The 23,322-nt window shown below is 38.3% G+C and overlaps 2 protein-coding genes across 2 annotated transcripts in view; one reads left to right on the top strand and one right to left on the bottom strand.

The window, feature by feature from the left end:
• The window catches only part of BMP6 (bone morphogenetic protein 6), a gene marked incomplete at its 5' end in the record, with an annotated part of 89,885 nt that extends 88,119 nt beyond the window's left edge, over window positions 1-1,766 (top strand). Inside the window, 2 exons of the mRNA XM_026044782.1 lie at window positions 1,240-1,350; window positions 1,436-1,766. Coding sequence (XP_025900567.1) covers window positions 1,240-1,350; window positions 1,436-1,585 — 261 coding nt within the window. The remainder of the gene's footprint in view (window positions 1-1,239; window positions 1,351-1,435) is intronic.
• A 1,050-nt stretch (window positions 1,767-2,816) lies between these two features.
• On the bottom strand, window positions 2,817-21,326 carry TXNDC5 (thioredoxin domain containing 5). Its single transcript, XM_026044787.1, has 9 exons — window positions 21,182-21,326; window positions 18,708-18,813; window positions 17,368-17,464; window positions 15,440-15,555; window positions 13,113-13,199; window positions 10,266-10,412; window positions 7,964-8,046; window positions 4,846-4,975; window positions 2,817-4,306 (listed from the first exon to the last, which is right to left on the bottom strand). Exons 1-9 carry the CDS (start codon window positions 21,268-21,270, stop codon window positions 4,184-4,186), a joined length of 978 nt encoding a protein of 325 aa, XP_025900572.1. The 5' UTR covers window positions 21,271-21,326; the 3' UTR covers window positions 2,817-4,183.
• Window positions 21,327-23,322: the final 1,996 nt, after the last annotated feature.

Below are 23,322 nucleotides of genomic sequence, written 5' to 3' on the forward strand. Positions count from 1 at the left end.
AAAAAAAAAAAAAAGAAACAGAGCCAGATGCTGCCAAATGCTGGCAGCAGAGCAGCCAGGCTTACTGCATGACCTTGAGGCCAGGTGTGGTGACTGCTTGTGGAGTGGAAAAGCGGCCATGGCTGAAGCTAGGCAGCAAKTCTCTCCTGTTGCTGGGTTCTGCTGCTTCCTTAGCAACTTTTTTTAAAACTATTTTTTCATTTTAACAYAGTCTAAAAATAGGAGGAAAATTAGGGACACACTGAAAGGTAGAGTTGAGGATTTGCTTGCAATCAAATAGCAAGTTTGGTTAGCGCAGATGTAGCAATATTCTCTAGTTTGGTACTATTTCTGCTGTTACTTCATTTTAAACTAGCCAAATTCAAGTTGTGTAAAGGGGAAATACTCTAAGCATGTAAACATGTGGTATGTATTACTATTACAGTGACCTACTGAGCCTGACACTGAGGAGAAGCTTCTCCTACTAATTGATGTGACTTAAACTCAGTTTTCTGGAATAGTAATGCAAGGACCAAGTGTTAGTTGCAATTTACTTGGGGGTCTCTTGTGTCAGCAGCAGAAAAGCTGTGATTTTTGTGTTATTTAGGAGGAAGGGAAAAGGCAGGGTGTCAAGGAAAAAAGCTTCACCTTCCTCCATGGCATCGCATGCAACATACCATCCCTGGCTCATCCTCTGTATGTGCAGAGCAAAGTACAATTGGGAATATGTTTGAGGCAGAAAAAGTAGTTAATTAAATGTCACATTCTCCACAGCAGACATCCCAGTAAGACTACATAAGGCAGAGGATCTGTGCGGCACCACAGCAGTGTTTTATGTCGCTGCTCTGGAGGCGTGTGCGCTGTTTGCTCCCACAGGGAGCACCAGCTCAGGCTGCGATTCAACCTCGGAAAGGTAGTTCAGCCAGAAGGTCTAACCTGCAGGAAACACTGCTGCATAAAGGCATCCAAACCACAATCCCCACAAGGTACCAGTGCAACAGTTCTAAAAATAAAGCTGTTTCAGTCCTCAGCAGTTATGTTACCCATAGAAGTGCACCATTCTGTGGACATTAAAAAAAAAAAAAATCAGTGTGTCCACAGAAAAGTCACAGCTCACAAAAAAATGGTTTCAGTGAAAACACATTCTCACCCTCCAGAAAAGTTTGTGGAAAATTTTCAGCTGCTCTTAATTGCACGCAGTTGTCTGTACGAGCTGGCAATTTCTTAATTTAAATCATGTTCTATTTGTTTCCTAAAAAGGACTGGATAATCGCTCCAAAGGGCTATGCAGCCAACTACTGTGATGGAGAGTGCTCTTTTCCACTCAATGCACATATGAACGCAACCAATCACGCAATTGTGCAAACTCTGGTAAGTCTCAAAGAGCTGTGGCAAAGAGCTGCATTTGTAAACAAGTTACCGTTTTATCAATTGTCTTTTGATTTCTGGAAAACAGGTTCATCTTATGAATCCTGACTACGTCCCCAAACCATGCTGTGCACCTACCAAACTGAACGCCATATCTGTTCTTTATTTTGAYGATAATTCTAATGTAATCTTGAAGAAATACAGGAATATGGTAGTAAGAGCTTGTGGATGTCACTGACAAACAGCCTTCACATGGACTCTGATTTTACCATGAACTTCCCTACTACCTTGCATACTTCCATGAACTACCTGACCTTGGAAAAATAATCTCGATGGAATGTCCTTCTTAACACCATTTTTGTGCCTTGTGAGAGGAACGAACGTGGGGCCCATACTTTGGGGTGTGAGAATACGGCTGCAGTTTTTAAAAACTGCCTGCCCCATAGCCAGGCAGCTCTGCAGAGCCGGGGCTTGCAGGGCAGCAGCCGGCCCACACACACTGTACCCAGCTGGGGTGGTCTTAATCTCACACTGCAGCTTGGCCTTACCACTTGCTTGGATATGTACTTCAGTTTCACCAAATGGGCATCCAAGCCCCAAAACCAGTGAGTGGGTGGTTTTGATGGGGAAGGCAGGAAGAGGAAGCTCGAGTAGAGAAAGCGTTATTAGTACTTCAGCCTTAGAACATACGCATTTGTGCAAGACAGTCTGCAGTGCCAAAGAAAAGTCCTGTTCTTCTCCAAGCAAGACTAAGTCTGATGCTGCAAGTGTAAGATGGTGTGGCAATATTCAGTGTTAGAAACACTAGGATCATCTTCTCACTTCACTATTTGGTGGTGAAGTAATTTCATAGACTTGGTCGTAGGCACCTTCCCTACGCTCCCCACCTGGCAGCTGCCTCATCTTCTATCACTTTGTCCAGGAAGGAAAAGGAAGGACCTTCTACAGCTTTCAGTCAGTCCCCCACATATTGGGGCTCTCTTTTTCTCTCTCTCTCTTTTTTTTTTTTAGGGGCCATTCATTCTTTAACTGGACAATTTATTTAGGGGAAGACAAAACATGAATGAAGTATTCTAGTCTTTGACCAAATTTCCTCCTTTAAAGGATACATTACAGCATAGCCACAGTTTTGGACAAGATTGTCTTGCAGAAACTAATAGCAAACTGATTGTTTTGATCAATATTAAACTTGTATTAAATGCACTTACCTCTCGTTCTTGCATCTAAAAGGCTTCTTGTAAATATAAGCTATAATTTATTGCACTTGTCACTGTATATTCATTGTGCTGTATCATTTATAGAAAGACTGCTTTTTTAAAAAGTTTTTATTTAGAAAAATCTTAGTGTAAACAATTGTACCACTTTGATTTTATACAAGAAACTCTCATGAGATTGTGCTTCACTAAAAAGTTGTTAAAAACTGATAATAAAGGCTTCCTTTAAGGCAGAAGTATATACATTGATCTAATACATCTGCCAGTACAACACTTACCTTTCATTGTGGATTTTTCACCCTTACAGTTTTAGATTGAATAGAACCAATGGCTCTTGACAAACAGTACCAGGAGTAATTTACTGATTTAAAAGTTTGTAGGTTTTTTTTTTAAATATCACTACTCCATACGATGGACAAAACTCTGTATCTTGACATATTTGTCAAATTAGCCGGTATCCATACTCATTCCATGAGTTTCTGTGCACATGAGATGGCAGAATTCAGACCTTCGTTTGCTATTGTCATTGCATTGTAACAGTATTTGCAATGGAAATTCTTTGGCTTTCAATTATATGCAACTTGGAACACCATATGCACCAAAGAATAGATCCATATTATAATCCAAGGCAACACAGGGTGCAGGGGTTTACCCTTCAAAATATATCAATAGTAATATCTTGGAAAAAGGTTAAGGCTCAAGAGGAATGGGGCACTATTTTTGACTACTATAAAACAGCGGAATGGAAATTTTAAGCATTGTACTACTTATTGTTCTCTAAGTAAGTACAGTAAAAAAGGAGCAGGTCAGCCCAAAGTCCGGATTCRGGTGAGAGTAGGAAACTCATGCCATCAGCTCTAACATCCAACCGATCAGTTAATGTTACGGGGTAGTTATAATAGAGCCTATTCGGCTCTATCTAAGTAGCCCACAGTTACTGGAGCGGGAKGGAAGCTGCCTACAACAGTCCACCCGACACACGTACGCTGGGGCATCCGTAATGCCCAGGCACGTGTTACAGTACCACGGCTTTCATCGGGGCTACACCTCCCATGCTGAGMGGATTAAAAGGAAACAACCAGCTTGTGGGCGCCTGGTATCTTCCAAAGGTGTGTGTGTTTCCAGCCTCCTGTGACTTTCCATTTCTTAACTGGCAGCTACATTAAGACAACTAAGTTTAACTACACTTGCAGAGGCAAAAAAATTAACACAGCTGCAGCTTTTACCTTTCTAGGAATGGTGGGCAGTTTGTAGGGATTACGTTTTGACCAACTCAAACCGGATGACAAAAATATTCTACTGCATCCCCAAATGTATTTTAGTCTCAAAAGAAACCATTTACACTTCATTGCAGGAACGCAGAACTGCAATAACACTCCTAATGCTGAAAACATTTTCAATTTACACAGTAAGTACTTGTTCGTTTCCCTTCACAAGCAGGGTAGGGCATGTCTTTTAACACACACACAGAGGGAAGATACCAATGTTTAATACATTCGGTTTCCCCAAAACAAACAAAAAAATTGCCCCCAAATCACTATACGCTATTTGAAAATTACCATTGACATAAATCCCTCCACTACTGTACAAGGACAGCAAGGGATGGAGCGTCCAGACCTTTATTACAACTCATCCCTAGCCTGGCGCAAAACGAAGCTGTGCAGCGCTTCCAGRTCTCTTGTTCCGTTATGTTCACTGACTTTCTTTCCACCCCGGAAAAGCAGAAGTGTAGGATAACCACGCACCTTCAAGAGACAAAAGGGAAAAAAATAAATAAATAAAAGAAACTCAGTTATCCTTCATTTGTGTTTACTCAGTTCTAAAAAGTTACCCCCTAGAAAGCCCTTTTAATGTATAAAAGCTTTTAGCGGCAAGCTGTAAGTTTWAAAAACTGGTAAATTAATGGAAAAGCACCATTTCCTCTTTTATTACTGACTGCAGACACCAGCTCCAGCATTGGCTTTAACTGTCTGTCTGCCAGTACCAAAACCCATCATTTTTTTCTTTGAAAGTTTGCTGTGGGTGCCACAAGACTGTTCTGGTGTTTTCASAGAGGGAGGGTTCTTTAATTAGGGACTTTTTCTATTTATCCTCTAATGAGAACCCCTACAGCAGGGAGYGAAACAACCCTGTGTGACCTCAGCAGCTGCTGCTCCGGACTCCCATTTTCTTGCTAAGAGAGAACACAGCTGTACAGTCACCAGGCAGCCAGCTAGACTGCATGCGAGAGCCTCCTGCATTTGGTACAGCATCATCCAGGTCATTTCAGATCTTTCACACTTACAGAAAATCTGTTGCAGACGTTACGTTCCACAGTGCAGTCTACTTTTGCTATTTTGACATCAGTCAAACCTGGAAATTGCTCCTTGGCAAGGTTCTCCCAAGTTGGAGCCAAGTTCTTACAGTGGCCACACCTAGAAACAGAGAGAGAGAGAGATTTGTTTAGCAGATAGATAATGCCTTCTAGTTTAATCTCTACTGTCTTACTGTGGTATCTGTGATTTTAACTAGCCATCTTTCCTAACACCTATGGAGTTGGGCCTCCAGCTCCCTCATGCTATTATGTCAGTAACTGAACTAAGAAAACAAGTGAGTGATTTTAAATAAGTTCAATGCTAACGTCGTCTGTGGCCTTCATTAAACGCTTCTGCTATTCTAGATATCAGTGCATTAGCATGTCACCCTAAGSAAGAATATAAAAACAAATAAAGAAGAGCATAGAGACTATTTAAATGAAAAATAAGATCACTTGGAAATGAACATGCCTTAATAGGCTACTGAATATAATACATATTAAGTTCTCCCAGCAGTGAAATAATATTAGTCTTCCAGGCAGAAGATTTTAGTTAGGTGAAAACTARAAAGCATAAACGTGTGGTGACACAATTATTTAAATAAGATTTTAGTTTCCTTCATGAATTGCTTCTAGTTCCTAACCGTTTCCTTTAGCAACATGGCATCTACTGATACTGGAAACTCAATTTTAATAGAAGCTTTTTTCAAACACAAATGCTGTTTTTAAGAAACATTTCAATATTTTAATGTACTTTTTCGCTGAAAGTTTAAATTTTCTGAGAAAAAATATTTAGAACTTCTTTTAAACTTAACCATTACAACTGTACTTTCAGTGATATCTGGAATTGAATATTGTTCATTACTCAATAATACAAAGGAAAAAAAAAATTTAGGCACCATTGTAATTTGCCTTCCATATGGAATAATTCCTGGTATATCATCCATAATATCAAAAATCCTATTTCCACTTTAACTAACTCCATATCTCTCTGCAGTAATATAAGAATTCAGTACAAAGAGTACATACATTGAAACACTAACATTAGAAGAGAAGATAGTATAGTGGCAGAAACCACAGGAATGTATTAATTTTGTCTGTATTTTGACCTTGGCTTAACCAAGTTCATAAGCCTTCGAGTAAAACTACCAAAGGATTTTGGCCTTTAAGCCTACATTGCTCAATTTATTCTAAGTGCAGCTGTTGCACCCTACCTGGGTTATTAGAACATCCCCAAAATTGCCTGAAGGCTGAATCAAGGCATTCCCAAAATAATGAAAGATGCCTCCTTTTTGTTTGTTTTTATTTTCTTAATACAGTTAAGTCTATATTTAAGTCACCTTGTTAATATACAGTGGTGTAAATGAATTTTTGATCCCATACAAAAAAACTATGAGAAAAGCATGACTTTATGATTCCTATGCAAGTTAACATTAATATTTATCTAATATTCTATCTGGAGGATAGAAGTACCAAGCAACATAACAGTGCTTGCTTATCCCAACATAAGCCACTTGGATGAGAAAAAGGTCATTTATATGCAATTCACTGTAGGTAAAATATATCATGATTTCCAGAGCTAAAACCAAGATACCAGTTACATTAATATGTGAAGTATTTTCCTACATGATAGCTTTCTGATTTTTATAGCCAGAAAGAATATACTGGTTAAGAACTTCTTTGCTACATATCAAGAACCACTGTTTCTCAGCTTGCTATTTGACACTCTGATAGTGTTTGTGAGAACCAGCAACACTCCATCCAAACCTTACAAGAGGAGGAGCTGGTTGAAGTACAGTACTGTTAAGAAGAGTTAACTAGAAAGGGATACATTTGTTTATCTCCAAGTTTTCCAGAAAGAAAAAGCAGCTTGGGTAATAAACTCCTACATCTGCAGACAAGACCTGGATTCACAAATCAAACTATAATCTTCCTGCTTTTTGCACAGGTGTAAACTGAATTTAACAAGCAATTCTACTGGGAATGCAGCATCAGAACAGACACAGAATTAATCTCAACCCTGACAAGGCACAGAAAGGATAAAAGGAGCAAAGAAAAAACAATAAACATGAAATTGGGGTGGTGATGAACTACACAGTGGTAGTAAAGGGTGTCAACAATGGAGAAAACTGCCATTACTTAGAGTACGTGAAATCAGAAATAGATACATGCCTCCTGTCAAAATTAATAAGTGATATATTCATACTCCTGGGCATATTTATATACAGGCTGCATTTGTCTACAGTGCTTTGTAATGGTGACCCTTTACCACCACAGACAAAAGATCTTTCTGTACAGTCAAAATGTGTCATTAATGGGATGGCTGGCAGATGGTGATGTTGGATGTGCTGCCTTCCACACGCACAAGGAAGCCTACAAACCTGAGAGAGAAAATCTGCACCTTCCTCTGTCTTGGAAAGGGAGTATCAAGAAAATGGGGGAAATATTTGTTCAGTGAGTTTGTAACATTGGGGTGTTGCTGGATCCCACGTTCTGCTGGATATGCAGGTAATGGTAGATAGCAAGTAGGACATAACATTCTCCTCCCCAACACTTTCCATTGGATATCTATGTCAAAGCCACCTGCATCAATCATTTCTACCCTAGGTTGCTGTAAAAACACATTATGTGGAACATAATCTTAAGAATAGCTGATAATGACTTGTGCACATTAGCTTTTGTCGKTTTTCTGAAGAGTAACAGCACACTATCCTTAGCTACAGTCTGTTACAGTTCTCAGGGCATCAAATGAGGCTTTCGTAGAGTGGGGGACCCGAAGGCCAGCACGTTCTCCGTGCTCACCCAGCACTGCCTGACAGGCTCCCCTCAGCTCTCCTCATTCGAGGTGCTGGAGCATGCTAAGCCTGCAAAAGAAGTTTCACTCACCCTGTTTCCTTACATTACCCAGAGCTTGAGGCAATAAAGCTTTTCTGACAGCTTTACCACAGAGAGGAATCCCAAGCAAGCTGACACAGACTGAACCTTTTTGCTGTAATTCTCCAATTAACTCACACTTTAGTTCCAGGCCACAAATATAGCACTACAGGGAACTCAAAATGCACAAACTTAGAAGAGCAATAATTGTGATCAGTGGAAACAAGCTTCTTACCATGGAGCATAGAATTTAATAAAAGTGACCCCTTTAGCAATGGTCTCATCGAAGTTTTTTTCAGAGAGGGAGAGCACTGTAGCCTGTTCAAAGAAAAAAAAAATATTGATGATACAAGAATAGCAACAGAACATCTCACTTCTCCCCTTCAGCTGCTTTCTTCCTTCAGAAAGATGTCTTGTCAAAAAGAAGCCACCACACTCACATGGACATCCTGAACAATTTTTACTCCTCTTGATGTCAGGAGCAATGGTATGAGAGTGAAGGGGGGACAGCAAGTTGCTTAGAGTCACATACATTGTAAAAGAGCACAACACGTAGCAGATACCATTCCTGTGCAAGACTGTTAGGGGTGGGAGAAATTCAAATTAAAACAAAACTCTTGTTTTTAAACAGATTCAAATAGAAGGTAGGAAAAAAAGAAAGGAGAAACTGACAATATTACCAACTTTTACTACAGTGAGAATGTTAGGAAAATAAGCCAAAAAAGGATTCAGAATCACAGATTAAAAGCATTGGTTTAAAGGCTTACAGTTAGTGACTGTGGCCTAATGAGATTAAATTTTTCTATTAGGATGAAGTATTATCCCCTCTAAAATATTATTTCAAATTCAAAAATTACTTTCAGATTGTTAAGAATTTAAAAGTAATTAAGCAAAAGTCATTAGTAAATACATATTCTTCTGCTATGAAATTCCTAAATGGGTAATTAAAACAGATGTTCTAACCATCATTTACAGTGTAAGATGTTAAATATGAAACCTTCAAAAATAGCGTCCCCCCCATGAGCCACAAAAAAATCTGTAGATTACAATCAGAATAACATTACATAACTACCTATCCTTTAATATCAGATAACTATTTGTACTTAGTTTCTAAGAAGAGACAGCTTACGCTATCACTTAACCTGAATCATTTTTGATTAACTTTAGTGATGTTTGGCAGAATATAACAAGTCCCTCAGGCACAGAAGTTCCTACAACTTTTCTGTGGGGGGAAATAGAAAAGAAAGCCATGTACTTGGCCTTTATGACATGAGGAATCCACAGAGAGGCCACAGAGATGAGGGAATCACTGAGACACATCTCCAGTGAGAACTCACTGCTTTTGCTGCCCATGAAACAGTCTGCATTCGCTGGCTTGCTGCTTGTTTCAAAAAAAATCACAAAAACAAAGCCAAAACAAAGCTATCTAAAGGTAAGGAACCAAAACATGGTGGCATCCAAAGCTGGGAGGTAAAGCAAAGACCTACATTTACTCCTTCACTGCGTCTAATATAATTTGATGAAAATTCCCCTGCAATTCTTTTGTGTTTGTATGTGTGTTGGTGCAACCAAGGCATAAGTGGGAATTTACAGCACATGTGGTTTATGTTAAATCTCTAGAAATAGAAAGAAGAATAACTTCTCTCTGCATTGTACTAACACAAGTATATCTTCCAAATATGAGATTAGGAAGATTATATAGTTTGAGAGGCACGAAAGCTGGAAACCTACCTAAAGTGACTTACAAAAACAATATTGTGTAAGATGAGTAACCCAACGAGTCAAAGGGGAGAGGTAACATTCTCCTATGAGAAGCTGCATAAAAAATGTACTTATGCTAATATAAGGTCATTCTACATTATGAGGCAGTGCAAAACACTGTCCATTATTTTCTGGGCAGAGGAAATGCGTTTTCCTGAATTAATAAGACTTTATGTTTAAAAGCAATTCCTCAGCAATATTCAGTCCCTGTGGCTCCTACAAGGACAACGAGAACAAACAAGCCTCTAAACCAAGGCAGTCTTCCTGCCACAAAGCACCTTACCCTGACACACTTGAAACAGCCTACAAAATTTCTGGTTGTTTGTCATTTCTGGAGGTAAACCTAGAAGTTTGGGATCTTTTTTTCCCCACTGTGCAGTCAGGGATGTGCCACCTTCCTCAGTTCAAGTCAGAATCTTGCAAGGAACGTTCATCTCCACAGCAATGAATTACGCTGTCGCGTGGATGAAGGTGCTGCTGTTCAGCAGACCCAAAAAGGTCCCATTTACGCCACTCTATCTAAACAATCAATTAAAACCATAAACAAGAGGCAGACTTTTTCTTTTATCGCTTCCACTTCTTCAGGTCATTAAAAAATACATACATCACTAAGATTTATGATCTGATTCCACTCATTAACTGCTAAAAGTAACCAGGAAAATATTTGGTAGTTTACATTTAGAAACTGTTGAGCTATCAAGATGTAAACAACACACGGAAGATGGGAACAGGCTGCTGAAACAGCTCGAACAGCCACGGAGCACAGGAGCACCTACCTCTGCCTGGGTAGGTTCTGCGGGTGGCTGTTCCTCAGGAGCCTCAGTTGGTTTAACTGCTGGTGGTTCTTTCTGGGAGCTCTGTAGTTGGGAATCCACGTACTCCTTTAAGGAATCGAAGTCCCTCTTTCCTTTGTACTGGTCACCCTGCAATTACCAAGTAGTTTGTGCAAGTGTGCATATATGGTTAATTTAGCAAATGAATAATTATCAGAAAAATGTAAGATTGATGAATGTACACATATTAATAATAAATATGATTAATTAGTCTTTAAGCTTCCCAATGGCATTCCATTAAAGCCAGCTTTTCAGAATTTGCCAAAAATTCTTCTGTACCGAAAGAAACAATCTAAAGTTTCCCTTAAATGAAAGGTCAATAATGAGTATCTAGAAGCAAAACATTTTCATTTTGGTCTTCACTTCTCAGTTTAGCCCAAATTTTCAAGGTTCTATTTGAGTGAACCTAAAAATACAGCAGAGAGTAACTGAATACCCATCACTATTTGGTGGTCTCCTCTGTTTAGCATGAGAGCTCTGTTCAGTGTCCTGGCAGGGCAGAAAGACTGACATGCGTCTCACTCGACGACACAATTATTTCTCTGGATGGAGTCAAACTCATATCACTGGTGGCCAGTGACAGGACAAGGGGCAATGGGTACAAATCGGAACACAGGCAGTTCCATCTCCAGGTGAGGAAGAACTTCTTTACTGTGAGGGTGACAGAGCCCTGGAACAGGCTGCCCAGGGAGGTTGTGGAATCTCCTTCTTTGGAGCGCTTCAAAACCCACCTGGATGCCGCCCTGTGCCCCGTGCTCTGGGTGTCCCTGCTGGAGCAGGGGGTTGGACTAGATGAGCTCTAGGTGTCCCTTCCAACCTCCACCATTCTATGATATGAAAAAAAGCTTGGAAAAACCACATCCACACAGTAATGCAATGCTCTTCTGCTGCGCAAGTTCATCTGGGAGCAAGAAAAAACAAGTGTTCGCTGTGGAGCAGAGAACTCCAACAGGATCTCTCTGTGATGGAAGTGGCACTTCCAAACTTTCCATAGCACCAAGCAAATCTTTTAGAAGCCACAATTTGCCTTGAATGCTTCCTCATATCTCAGATATTTACGTGAGTCTACAAGACAAGAAATGAGAATTCGTTTGAACAGTTTAGAGTCTCAAATCTGTTGTCTTCCATTTCCACGCTGACTCTTGCACAATTACCCTCAGCTTTCTCAGTGAGAATGATCATAAATTTCTCCAATCAAAAGAGTGAGGATCTCTTTGAAGACACTAAACATCCGCTCTGGATACAACTCAAATTTCAAGCCCATGAAGTATGAGCTACACGATACAGCCTGAAATCTCTCTGATGAGAAATAACTATTCAAAAAACAGCACAGAAACTTCCATACATCAGAATGAAGAACAGATGTGCCTCTTCAATTATTTCAACTATTCAACTATTTTTTTTTTTTTTATCTCCAAAGCTTTCTACAACTTTCCTTCTTTTGTTATTCTTATGTTATTTAAGAATATGGGCATCTTCCAAGCACTGGGTCTAAATCACAGAGTTAGCTTAATGGATATTAAGAAGCCTCTACCTGCGTGTTCATATCCATTTCAGCAGAGCAGGGTCAAGGCCTTTCCTTTCTTCCAAGGACTTCTGCTACCCTTAACCAACACAGATGGTGTGATGCCAGATTCCAATTATGACAACGGAGCGATGGAATTACAGACAACAATGCTTGATGGCTGAGGCCATCCTCCTCCTCCCTCTTCTTATTGAACAGTACAATAGTAGCTAGAGAGACTTCCAGGAATTTCTGGGTCAGATTACTGGAAAGTCATCTTTTTTTGTGGTTTTATTTTCTTTAAAATATATTGTGCCAGTCCATGAAAGAACACATGACTCTGATGGCAGTATGTCACCAAGGAATATCACACTGCCAAAAGAGAAAAGCCAGTTTGATGTCAACAGAAATATACTGCTCAGACTAATGGCAGAGATTCATCTTTATGAAACACAGCAGTGGTGATAGACTTTCTTCTTTCACTGCATTCTTGACTCAAATAACTTAAATTCAATAACTGGCAGAGTCCAAAACATTGATCTGACTTGTCACAAAAATACAAAGCTAATTTTTCCTGCATCGAGATATTACAGTTTGGCAAGATATGTTCCCATCTCTGGCTATCTGAAAAATCATTCTTGGTACAACATCTGAAGAGAACAGCTGAAAAAGCCATTGTGAAGTATCAGACTCTCTCTGTTTTTCAAACCCAATCTACATACAGATGGAAGGTTACATAAAAACACCTCCAGCTCTGGACGTGCTACCGTGTCTGACCTGAGCATTCTCAGAGCTTCAAGTTCTGTTCCCGACACGTGCCAGGCACAGAGGGTTAAACAGAAAGTCTCATATCATCCATATGAATCATGCTGGGATACAAAGAGCCAGCTTCTTCCCTGGATTGCCTGATTTTAACACATGTGCTCATGTGCTCAAGAGGGGAAAAAAGCTGCAGCATCCTACAGAGTGCCTAGAAAACTGCCCCAGGGAAGAGCCACTAAACTCAACTGAGTGGCAAACCTTAGGAGCTCTTGTGCTGTAGCCAGGCAAAACCAAATGCAAGACGAATGTGGCAAGAAAACAAAAATCCCCAATCTCAGTGTGTAAGAGCTAAAGGAAGAGTTCAGGGTTCTCTGCTTGCAGAGAACTATTTTTAAAAGTCATTTACTTTAATACATTTCAAGTATCTTAAAAATATGAAATGCTATCACTATATGAAGTGATAGTGAGGCGAAGTGATGAAGACTATCTTAATGGTCTGACCTCCTGGGAGCTTGCAGACTCACCTTTTCCCCATCCCTAAACCAGAGGAGAGTGGGATAGCCACGAACTTGGTTTTCAGAGCAGACTTCATAATGCTGGGTACAATCGACCTACATGTTGAAAAGAATTATAAATCACTTAGTGCATAAACAGACAACAAATATCATACCCTCCCTTAAATTTAAAATCTCAAAAAATACTGGAGCAGGCAATGCATGCCTTCACAAGAGGCAGCATCAAGTACCATCTTGAGAACTATTGTCTGTCTTCCAAAAAGTGGCTTGGTTGTTCAATTGGGAAGCTGTAGGCTTTTGGTTTTGAGGAGCATAGAGAGAGGGAGAGAACACAGACATGAAATGGACAGAAGGAAGTAGAAAGAGTAGCAAAAAACAATGAAGACATAGTTACATATTCCATTTAAAATAAGTGCTGGTATTCTTGGTGAATAAAATCACTACATGGACAGTAATACACAAAATGATAATAGGAAAGAACTTCAAAGTGAAGACTTACTGCCCTCCTCTCCCATTTCCCTTTTTTATTAAGCAAGTAAGACCACTTTAAAATCAGAAGACATATCAACAGTCCAAAAGTTAACTCTACTCCAAGGAAAATGCCAGTGCACAGCAATGATCAGTACTTATTTTCCATATTATAAAGTCACAGTTTATAATCTTTTTCAAAGTAAAGAGGAAAAGGTAACTGAAGCAAGCATGCCTTTGCTCGACAGGGCATTTGGATTTTCAATTTTACATAAGGAACGTTTTGCTTGAGATCACTGTAGATCGACTCCAAAGATTACACAGAATCCTGCATGTAGACAGTACTGCTACTAAGGCACTATTCCCCCAGATTACATGGAGGTCATCATTCCACCTTCTTAGAAACAGTTGTTTCCTGTTTACTTACAAGCTTACAATCTTTTTGAAGATACTTTTCAAATATTTTCATTATGTACACAGTTAACAAAATTGACTTGACTGTGGGACAAACTTTAGTGGCTTTATTAAATAGCAAACAGCAGCAACAGGAACTGGACAATGCTTGAACACGACAGACAACTGAATAAAACACAGATTTTGGAAGCTTTTTGGTTTTATTTCTCTAGATAATAGAGAATGATGGCTTCAAAGAAGATATGTAAGCTAAGCAATGACTTTATCATACAGCAAGCATTCCAGATTCTCCGAAGGTAAATCAGCACATGCAACATTTGCTATAAAATGTATCAAAGGAGCAATATCCTCTCATGTGTTTCCTCAGGGAAAAAAAAGTCTAATTTCATATCCAACCAGGTTTCAAAATGATGTATGCTCCACTCCAATGTCAAACCACTCCGACCTGCTCCATATCTCCACACTGCATCTGAGTTAAATGACTTTCAAAAAGCATTTTAAAGAAGAAAAGCAGAAAATCTAGCTCATCACGCCCAGTAAGAGCTGAAAGTGCTACGAGGGCAGGGACAGGACAGACTGCAGCCTTTTTTCTCCCTCTGCAGGGCTGACAGCTCTGCTAACTGTGACGCTGTCTACCAGCCTAGCAGAGCCCATCTGAGGCTCAAGGATGCGGAAGTTGGGCCCAGCAGGTTTTCCACTGCTGGCAAATACAGAGGGATTCACATCATTAGCCACCTGGACTTAGGTATGGGTCAGCAAATGAAGTGAGTAGCTGCAATTGCAGGACCACCTCCATACCTCTGCATAGGAGTCACTCCACGTACAAGTAACAAGCTCCCATGGTAAATACACCACAGAATCTGGTTATCATCCCTAAGGGAAATAGTAAAGGAGGACAAGATATCAGTTTTTAAGGTGGAAGACCACCTGAAACTTTTAGAAAGCTATAGGTAAAATAAAAAAAGCGAAATAACTCATTAGGCCATGTAGGTCGAAAAAGAAATCTAGTGCTGTAAAGAGCATATTAATATAAGCCACTTTCCTGCTCAAACTAAGTACTCAAGTCCATCAAGTTTTGACAARGGGGAAGCATAATAAAAAGGAAATCTCAAAATATTACTCCCATCATCCAAAGTACTTGACTTAATCCTTTACATCTCTGAAACATATGGAACTGTGTTTAACATTTCTATCAAGTCCTTGCTTAAAAAGGGGAATTTTTGTCCATTGTAACAAATTAGCTATCTCTTCGAAATAAAGTGAACTAAGTCTATTGAATATGAAAAAAAAAAAAGCTGTCTCAAAATTAAGATACGAAGTACAAAGGTGAAAGGGTTCACAAAGTGACAACCAAAACAGAACTGTTATTCGCAGAGCACAGGATGAACAGCGTGATACTTGGCTGAAATATTAATTCCCACWAAACAGATTAAGAAAAAAAGCACATCACCAACCTTGCCAATCTTGACAGCTTCTGACTGTTCAAACGCTAGAGCCAGCTGTTCCCATGTTGGAGCCAAAGCCTTACAATGACCACACCAAGGGGCAAAGAATTTGATAAAGTGATTACCTTAGAAGTCAGGGAACAAAAAAGATTAGATCCAAATTATTTGGAACCAACTTGGCTACAATAAAAAAAAAAAAAAAAAGTAATTGCGCACTGTGATTTATTTCTGAAATATTACAAATAAGAAATAAAGTGGAATAAAGGTAAGGAGAGACGATCTCAACAATTAGCTGTCCAATACCGTATGCAGTACCATGGTGTTCATGTTCCCTGGAATTCTGAATGGCTTCACAATCTCAAGCCAACAAAGGAGATACGAAATCTATCACACATTTAGCCTAAGCAGTTGCTARAATTTGTAGCTCTACCAAGTCGCTCACTTGCACAATTACACAGCAAAAAGAACCACAGAGGAGTATGTATTTRTAATAGCATTAGTCAATGTAAATATTAGACTTCAACTTAAACATTTCTAAGCAAACATCATTGCATCAAGTCTCTGAGCTCTGAGCTGTGCAAATAATTTTGTATAGCTTACAATTTCCTCTTCCGTCCTGCTCTTTGTATGTTCATGTCAACTATTCTGCAATGACTGTTGCTAGCACAGGCTCTCCTCTCAATGGAACCACAAAAATTTACTATCTCATACTAATGCTTAGTTTAAAAGTATAAACTTAATTGAAAAATGCCAGAATATGTAATTTCCTTCAATTAAGATTACTATTAATTCAAGAAGCTGCACGCTTTCGTACAAATCAATGCAAAGATCTTTTAATTAAAAGTGAACATAATTAAAACAAACAAAAAAACGTGTTTGAAGGAAATACCAGCAACTGGGGGAAAGTTCTTTTTAAAAGCAGTAACTGCARTCCTTTGAAGACTGCTCTGCAACAGATAATACAAGAATTTGTTCACAGAATTGAATTTGTTGGAGGGTTTGTTCACAGAAGAAATTCTGTGGAAAGATGCCATAAAATAGCTAGGAAATGCAATCCACAATAGTAGTGAACACTAACCTGCCTAATTTGTTTTTTAATGCTCAGTGTGTCCATGAAGGTTCGGGGAATTTATGAATAAATTTGATCTAATTCAGTGTTAAGCCACATATACAGGTAAATTCTAAGCTAGTGGGACAAAGTGCACTTGAAAATATTCCTAATTAATCGATGGTTACTTTAAGAAGTTCTAGTATTCATCTTACTTACGTCATCACATGGGCACAGGTATTAATTTAGTCTGGCTTTTGTTTTCAACAAAAAAGGACGGAGACAGTATGATCACTTGTTATTATGGTAGCCCAGAAGTTTGGCATATTTTTTTTAAAAAAGAACCCCTGTGTAAGAAAATATTCTCAGAAATGGCAGAAGTAGCTAAACTGAAGCTTGCTGTTTTGCTCACATTAAATTCAGCTATTGTTAAGGCTAAACAATATCAAATAAGTATTCAGACCAGGATGGAGTAAGAAATGGGGGGGTAGTATATTTGGCTAGAAAAGCAGCTTAGACATATGAACAATTCAATGCTTCCAAAAGACAGGAAACAAAACTTGCAAGGACACTCAAGGAGTGGCGAGAATGCCACTGGGTGAGGAGCTCACAGAAGAGGCGGGTTATTTAAGCAAGCTCACTTCAGTAATGTGTGATTAGGGGCCCTAATACCACTATTTTCTTACTGGACTACTAAGCTTTCTCACAGTATGGAATATGTAATGAAACTGGTGCTTTTTCTATAATGTATCATTTCGTYTTCTTTCAATATGCATTACTGGGAAAGAAAGTAGGAGGTACCTTTAAAACTAACATTTCTCTTGCAGACTTCTCACTACTGAATTCTCTGTAAGCAGGTTTGTCTTGTATATGAAAAAAAAATAGTTACCTTCTGCTATATGTATCTTGAAATTGTCTGCTGAGAGTTCATATAGTCCCTGCTTAGGTTCAGGTGCTTTTGGTGGTTCCACATCAGATTCTACATCCTATTGATGGAAAAAAATACGTATCTTTTTCTCATACATTGAATACACATATTGGATTCCTATATCACATAATTCTGTGGCAGTGTTATTAATCCTGTACTCTGCAACTGCAAAATCCTAAAACTATGTCCTCCTAATTTTGCCTTAAATTATCGAATGTTTCCTAACAATTACCTGAATGCAAAGTGTGACAGGCAAACAGCTATCACAGTCAAGGAAATAAGTCTGTCACTATGCTGCTGTACAGTCACAATGCACAGCAACTACTCTAACATTCAAAACTCCTAGMCTGCATAAATGTTTTCCTTCACAGCTTCATGGATTGGCCTCATCTGCCATCACATCAGTTTTGGTGGCCTTTTGGCTATTTAAGAATAGATGTTGATAAAGCTGTCTCCAGTACCCCTGCTGTGGGGAGGAGATGCCTAATGGTCCTATTCGAGACACAATGGAGGAAAAGGAACAAACACTTGATAGGTAAGTTGTAGCAAACTCATTGTGCTTTAGCTATTTACTAAATATTAACTCAGAGTTGGAAATAATTTAAAAAAAATACAAAGCACATATCTTAAAATACTTCAGCTTTAAAGATTAATTATTAAAAATTCCATATTGTGGAATTTATTTAAATATAATCAGGTTCTAACTGTGATCAACACACCTTAGGTTTATCTTGATTAGAAAAAGCCATTTTAAATTTAATTGTAGTTAAGGCTTGGCTGACCTATTTATATGCTACCCACAAACTCAATGATTTTCCTGGTGATAATGCTAAGTAAACTTACTTGTCTGATTTCCTTGTAGCCTAAAGAAGTTTAAAATAATCAGCTAATAACCGAGCTAAAGATAACTTCTTCATAATAACCCAGGGTGCCAAGACCAACATAAATACAATTTATACTATGCTATAACTAAACGAACTCTCTTACTCCGAAAATATTATAGCTGCCAGGTGTCAACTGAATGGACACACACACACAAATCTTAAAAGCTGAAAATGCTTGATTATAAACAGTATTATGAACCACAGTTTTAAATACAAGGAACAAAGAGCATGTCATAGGATGTCAGTTATAATTACTATTCTGATTCACTTGGAAATTGTCCCATACTGTTATTACTATCTGAACTTTATTCTCAGGAACAGATTTCCTCCTGGAAAGCTGAACCTAACCTACATAAATGAAAGAGCTACAAGTCTGCAGAAAGAACTATTTCCTTTTCCTATTTCCTTTTAACTTACAGCTGGTTCCTCATTTAGTTTCTCCAACATCCAGTTTTCCAATGTCTGGAAGTCTCTAGGACCTTGGTATTTCAGAGGTTCCTGTCCTGGTTTAAGTAGCTTCAGGCTAGAAGATTGAAATGTAGAAAAGAGTGAGGTAAAAATCACACACATGAAATATTCTCAATAAGTTAAAAGGCTTTACTAATTCACAGYAATTCAGGTTAAGCTACAGTAAGACCTCTCTAATTAACATAAGCATCACTCTTCCTCTCAACTTTAAGGGTCATAGCTATACCTTAAGGACCCCACCTTCAATCCCATATAAGCTTTTAAAGGGAATTCTAAAAATAAGAGAGAAATACCTTGTTAAAAAAAAAAAAATCAAAGTACTTTATTTAGTCAGTAGCACAAATAAAACAATGCCAATTCTAGTCCTGAGGTTAATTATTCTTTATGTATATGAATCCTGTTTCAGTTTGCCAAAAAATACATCAATTTTGGTTTGTTCTCCCCTCTCCACCCTCAAGGGAACAAACCCAAAACAAGTTTTTCAGGATTTCTTTTCCATGTGTCATTCCAAGATTACTCTCGAAATATAATTTTTYTTACTTAAACTGATTAAAAACACTCTGAAACAGGTGACTAGGTCAAAGAACTAAGTGATTGCTTGTAAAGATCCTAGCACTTCATGATTATAACATTTAATAATGACTATCAAAACTTTACAAAAAGTACTTAAAAGTTAATATTAAACAGTTATCGAGTTCAAATTGAAAGTATATTTGACAAAGCAACATTTACTTCTGATCTAGTCTTATTTCTTTGAAGCATATTAAAATTAGTTTTAAGTACTATCCATAGTTAGCCCTCACTTGCCCTTGCAAAGACGTGGTTTTGCTGCAACGTTTTTCCCTCTTTAAATATTTCTCCCTCTTCTTATTCCACAAGTTGAAAAAAAAGGAACATATGAGAGTGTTGCAAAACCACATAATGCAAATGTGTTCAAAAAGAAAAGAACTAAAGTYTCTACTGCTGCTTCTGTTCAATTTATTCTTTAGCATTCCTTGTGGTGACAGGGTCAAATTTTTTCAGGAAAAAGTGCAACTTTATATTAAGAAGGAAACAAAAAAAAATAGAAAATAATCTAAYACACACCTCCTGGTAATACTTTTGAAAACTATCAAGAAAAAAAAAAATCAGTGCATTAGCTTAAGAGCCATCTGTACCTTTATTTCATCCAAATTAAGGTAAGTTTTCTCTAATTCAGTGGAGGGAGTATGTTAYAGATTATAACTGTACTAACAAAAGCATGGACCAGCAAGCAGCACCCCAGATAATTTTCATTCCCAAGAAAATGGAAGAGGGATGGAGCCTTTCTCTTGACAAGTGTTCCTTACACTGCTTTTCCAAACAACACACCCTAGACTTGCAACAGCTCTTCCGTGACTCAGAAAATTGTGAAATCTCCCCAACTGGAGAAGAACAAGTTAGACTGGCTAGTTAAACTTGTTCTGATTCAGAAAGTAAGAAAATTTAAATCATGATTTCTCTTTCATCTTATTTCTATAAACAGCAGATGGCTGCCTGGTTGTTTGTACTTCTCAAGTATATGAAAAGAAACATTAGTTATCCTTGGATGTTCAAAGATCTTAGAAAGGAGGAGAAACAAAAAATCAATTACAGGYCCATTCATTTTTTCTTATTCAAAATCTGAGCTACTCTATTTTACAAAGAAATCACAATATTAACTGTTCAAGTACACAAAGATGACCAGTGTTCACTTTTGGGGATATTTAAAAAAAGACTTAAAATTTGTAATTTCTCAACATTTGTACTGGAGCTAAACCACAGAATGTCCTTAAGGGCAATTCCTACTCCAGTGAGGGCTTGGCTATCTATAATTCTCAATTTCTAACCAGTTGTACTCTGTCTCAAAGCCAGTATAGACAGGAGTACGTGTCAAATTTAGGCCTGTGCTAGAGACTGCACTAACACTAGATAAGGTCAGCACAGGGAAGAAAACAAAAAAGTACAGGCTGTGGAAGGGCTACAGAAGACACTATTATCATCTTTTTCCCCAAAAAASAAGTTATTAGCAAAGTAGTTGAAACAATCCCATTTGTTTTTTTGCAAGAAACTTTAAAGACAAGTGGAAAAAATCTTTTTGCTCCCTTTATCAGCTAGACAGGGTGTAGGTGCATCTACCCCGAAAGCACCACCCAGTTTGATGGCTAGACTATGTTCTATGGCTACTCTAGACAATGTTCTTTCTCCCCGAGCTGACACAGTAGGACATATATCCTTTATAACAGGACAGATTTAAGCTCCAAATCAATTTTTGCTCCAAATTCAAGCTCCAAATTATTTTTCGCTAGACCAGTACAAGCAAAACTATTCAGAAAAGTCTACACAGCACCACCATTATTCTAGATAATATTATTAATTTATCATTTTATGAGCATCAATAGAAGTAAAAATCCTCTCATACTTACGTTGGGTATCCTCGGACACCAAATTCAGAGCACAGTGGAATATCTACAGTACAATCCACTTTAACAACATAGACCTGTGGGGTTTCCATGTTGTTGTATTTATCTCCTAAATCATTCCAGGTTGGTTGCAGCCGCTGACAATGTCCACACCTGCAACAGAATGAACAAAATATTTCCTCATCATTGATCATTTTTAGAGGGGAATGAAACTATGGGGAAAAAAAAGTCACACATAGGAATGGTCCTAGATTTTGGCAAATTTCAAAACAGGTAAAGCAGAATTCTTCCATACTCAAGCACTCTTACATCAGGTAACAGTGAATACCACTGCAGTATTGTAATTTTGTAAAACATAAATGCTGTAACATATAAAACATAAATATTGTTAAATATTGCAAATACTTTGCATAGAAAAATTTTCAAGAAAKTTATTGCTACTGATTCATTTACAAAGCCTACCTCTTATTGAGGGATCCATGAATTTCATGAGTATAGTCACTTTAACAGTAACTCCTCAAAAGTAGAAAACTACCTTTATTCCAATGATMATTTTTCTAGTCATTACAGTACTATCCTATTGCTGTAATTATAATGAAATACTTCATTACTTAATATTTAACTTCATCTGAAGTCTCTCCAGTCAACTCCTTAACAGACCTTGAATTAGGAGGAATATCTGGGATTCTCTGGTCCCTTCCCCTAACAGGTGTGGAAATTTACAGCACAATGAACAGTGATGTTAAAGACCTGAGCATGGAAATCTATGTAAGGAAATCTCAAATAAATAATTCTCTATTTTTTAAACACAGAACACAGCCACCCTGTCCCTCTTGGCCCTGGCAACACACAAGTTCCCCATTCCCTGCCTTCTTCAGATTATACTATATCAATTTCTTCCTAAATTTAAAATATGTCAGGAAAATAACCTCATATCTCATCTAACAAGCCCACTAATAAGTAAGTCTGGGTTTTCATAAAAACTGACCATKAATTTTAAGAAAAAGCAACTATGAATTGACTGATTAATTATAAGTGCAACTCTGCATCTCTCTCTCTCTTCCACATATTGCACCAGAGCAGCTTTCATGATTTTTGAACATCAGCTGSAAGATCATGCTAATATGGAGTCAAGACATCCAGTGGTAAATTTAACATCAACTAGCCCGTAAAGTACTTTTACCATAATGCATAAAAGGTAGGTGCAGGGTATATTAAAAAGGCAAAAATAAAGACAGCAAAACCATCTAATGTCACATGGCAGCCTTTGCCCCATGTACCTACAAAGTCTTTTGTTGCAATAGTCCCAGACTAAGGTAGTGGGACTGRAGGAGCTGCCAGTCCTAGTACTGGGCATGGTGGAGACCTGAGTGAAAAGTCCTGGTGTTCCTTCCCTACACTGACTAGGATGGTGCAAACATTCATAATCCCTCCTGACAAACAAAAATCAAGATCAAAAAAGATTCACCTTTCTGAAAAACTGCCTCTTGTACACCATTAACATCATGATGCAAGGGCAAAAAGAGGTTATTCACAGACGTTTGGRGATAAGTAGCCCATTTTAACTCTGAACAACTACGTGCCAGAAGTAATTATGCCTGGACCTGCCATTCTGCCATTTTCCTGTGGCAGAATCTGTAAGGTTCCACGCTGCTTTCTCTCATACTGACAAATCAGTGTCCCTCTTGCAATATCAGCATCTCCCACCTGAAAAACTGGGTGGACTTGCTGGTCTATGAAGAGAAGACAAATGCACATGTGGACTGCTCATGTCAAAAACMTCCAGTTACTGATAAGCCCTGTGCTTAGCTCCACAACAAAGTACAACCCAAATCATTATCCAAGCCAAAAATGCCTGTACGCTCTGGGATAGTCAGATATATCTGCTTGAATGATACGGGACATACTGGTTTCCTCAGTCAAGGTAAATTCCAGTCAGRACAGTCATTCTCACACAAATGCAACAAACTCCAGAGTCCAAGTTCACTTCAGATGAGTGAACTCTATGTTGAAAAGATCTAGTGTGATCAAAATTAAGCCCTGAAACTGCTCATCTGCTCATCATCCCAACTAAGGAACCTAGGGCAAACCATTCCTCGGTAAAGGAGCGACTGTCACAATAAAAAAAAATTTCAGAGTACCTA

This window comes from Nothoprocta perdicaria, unplaced genomic scaffold, assembly GCF_003342845.1.
Source record: "Nothoprocta perdicaria isolate Ctin4 unplaced genomic scaffold, notPer1 scaffold_382, whole genome shotgun sequence".
Lineage (NCBI taxonomy): Eukaryota > Metazoa > Chordata > Aves > Tinamiformes > Tinamidae > Nothoprocta > Nothoprocta perdicaria.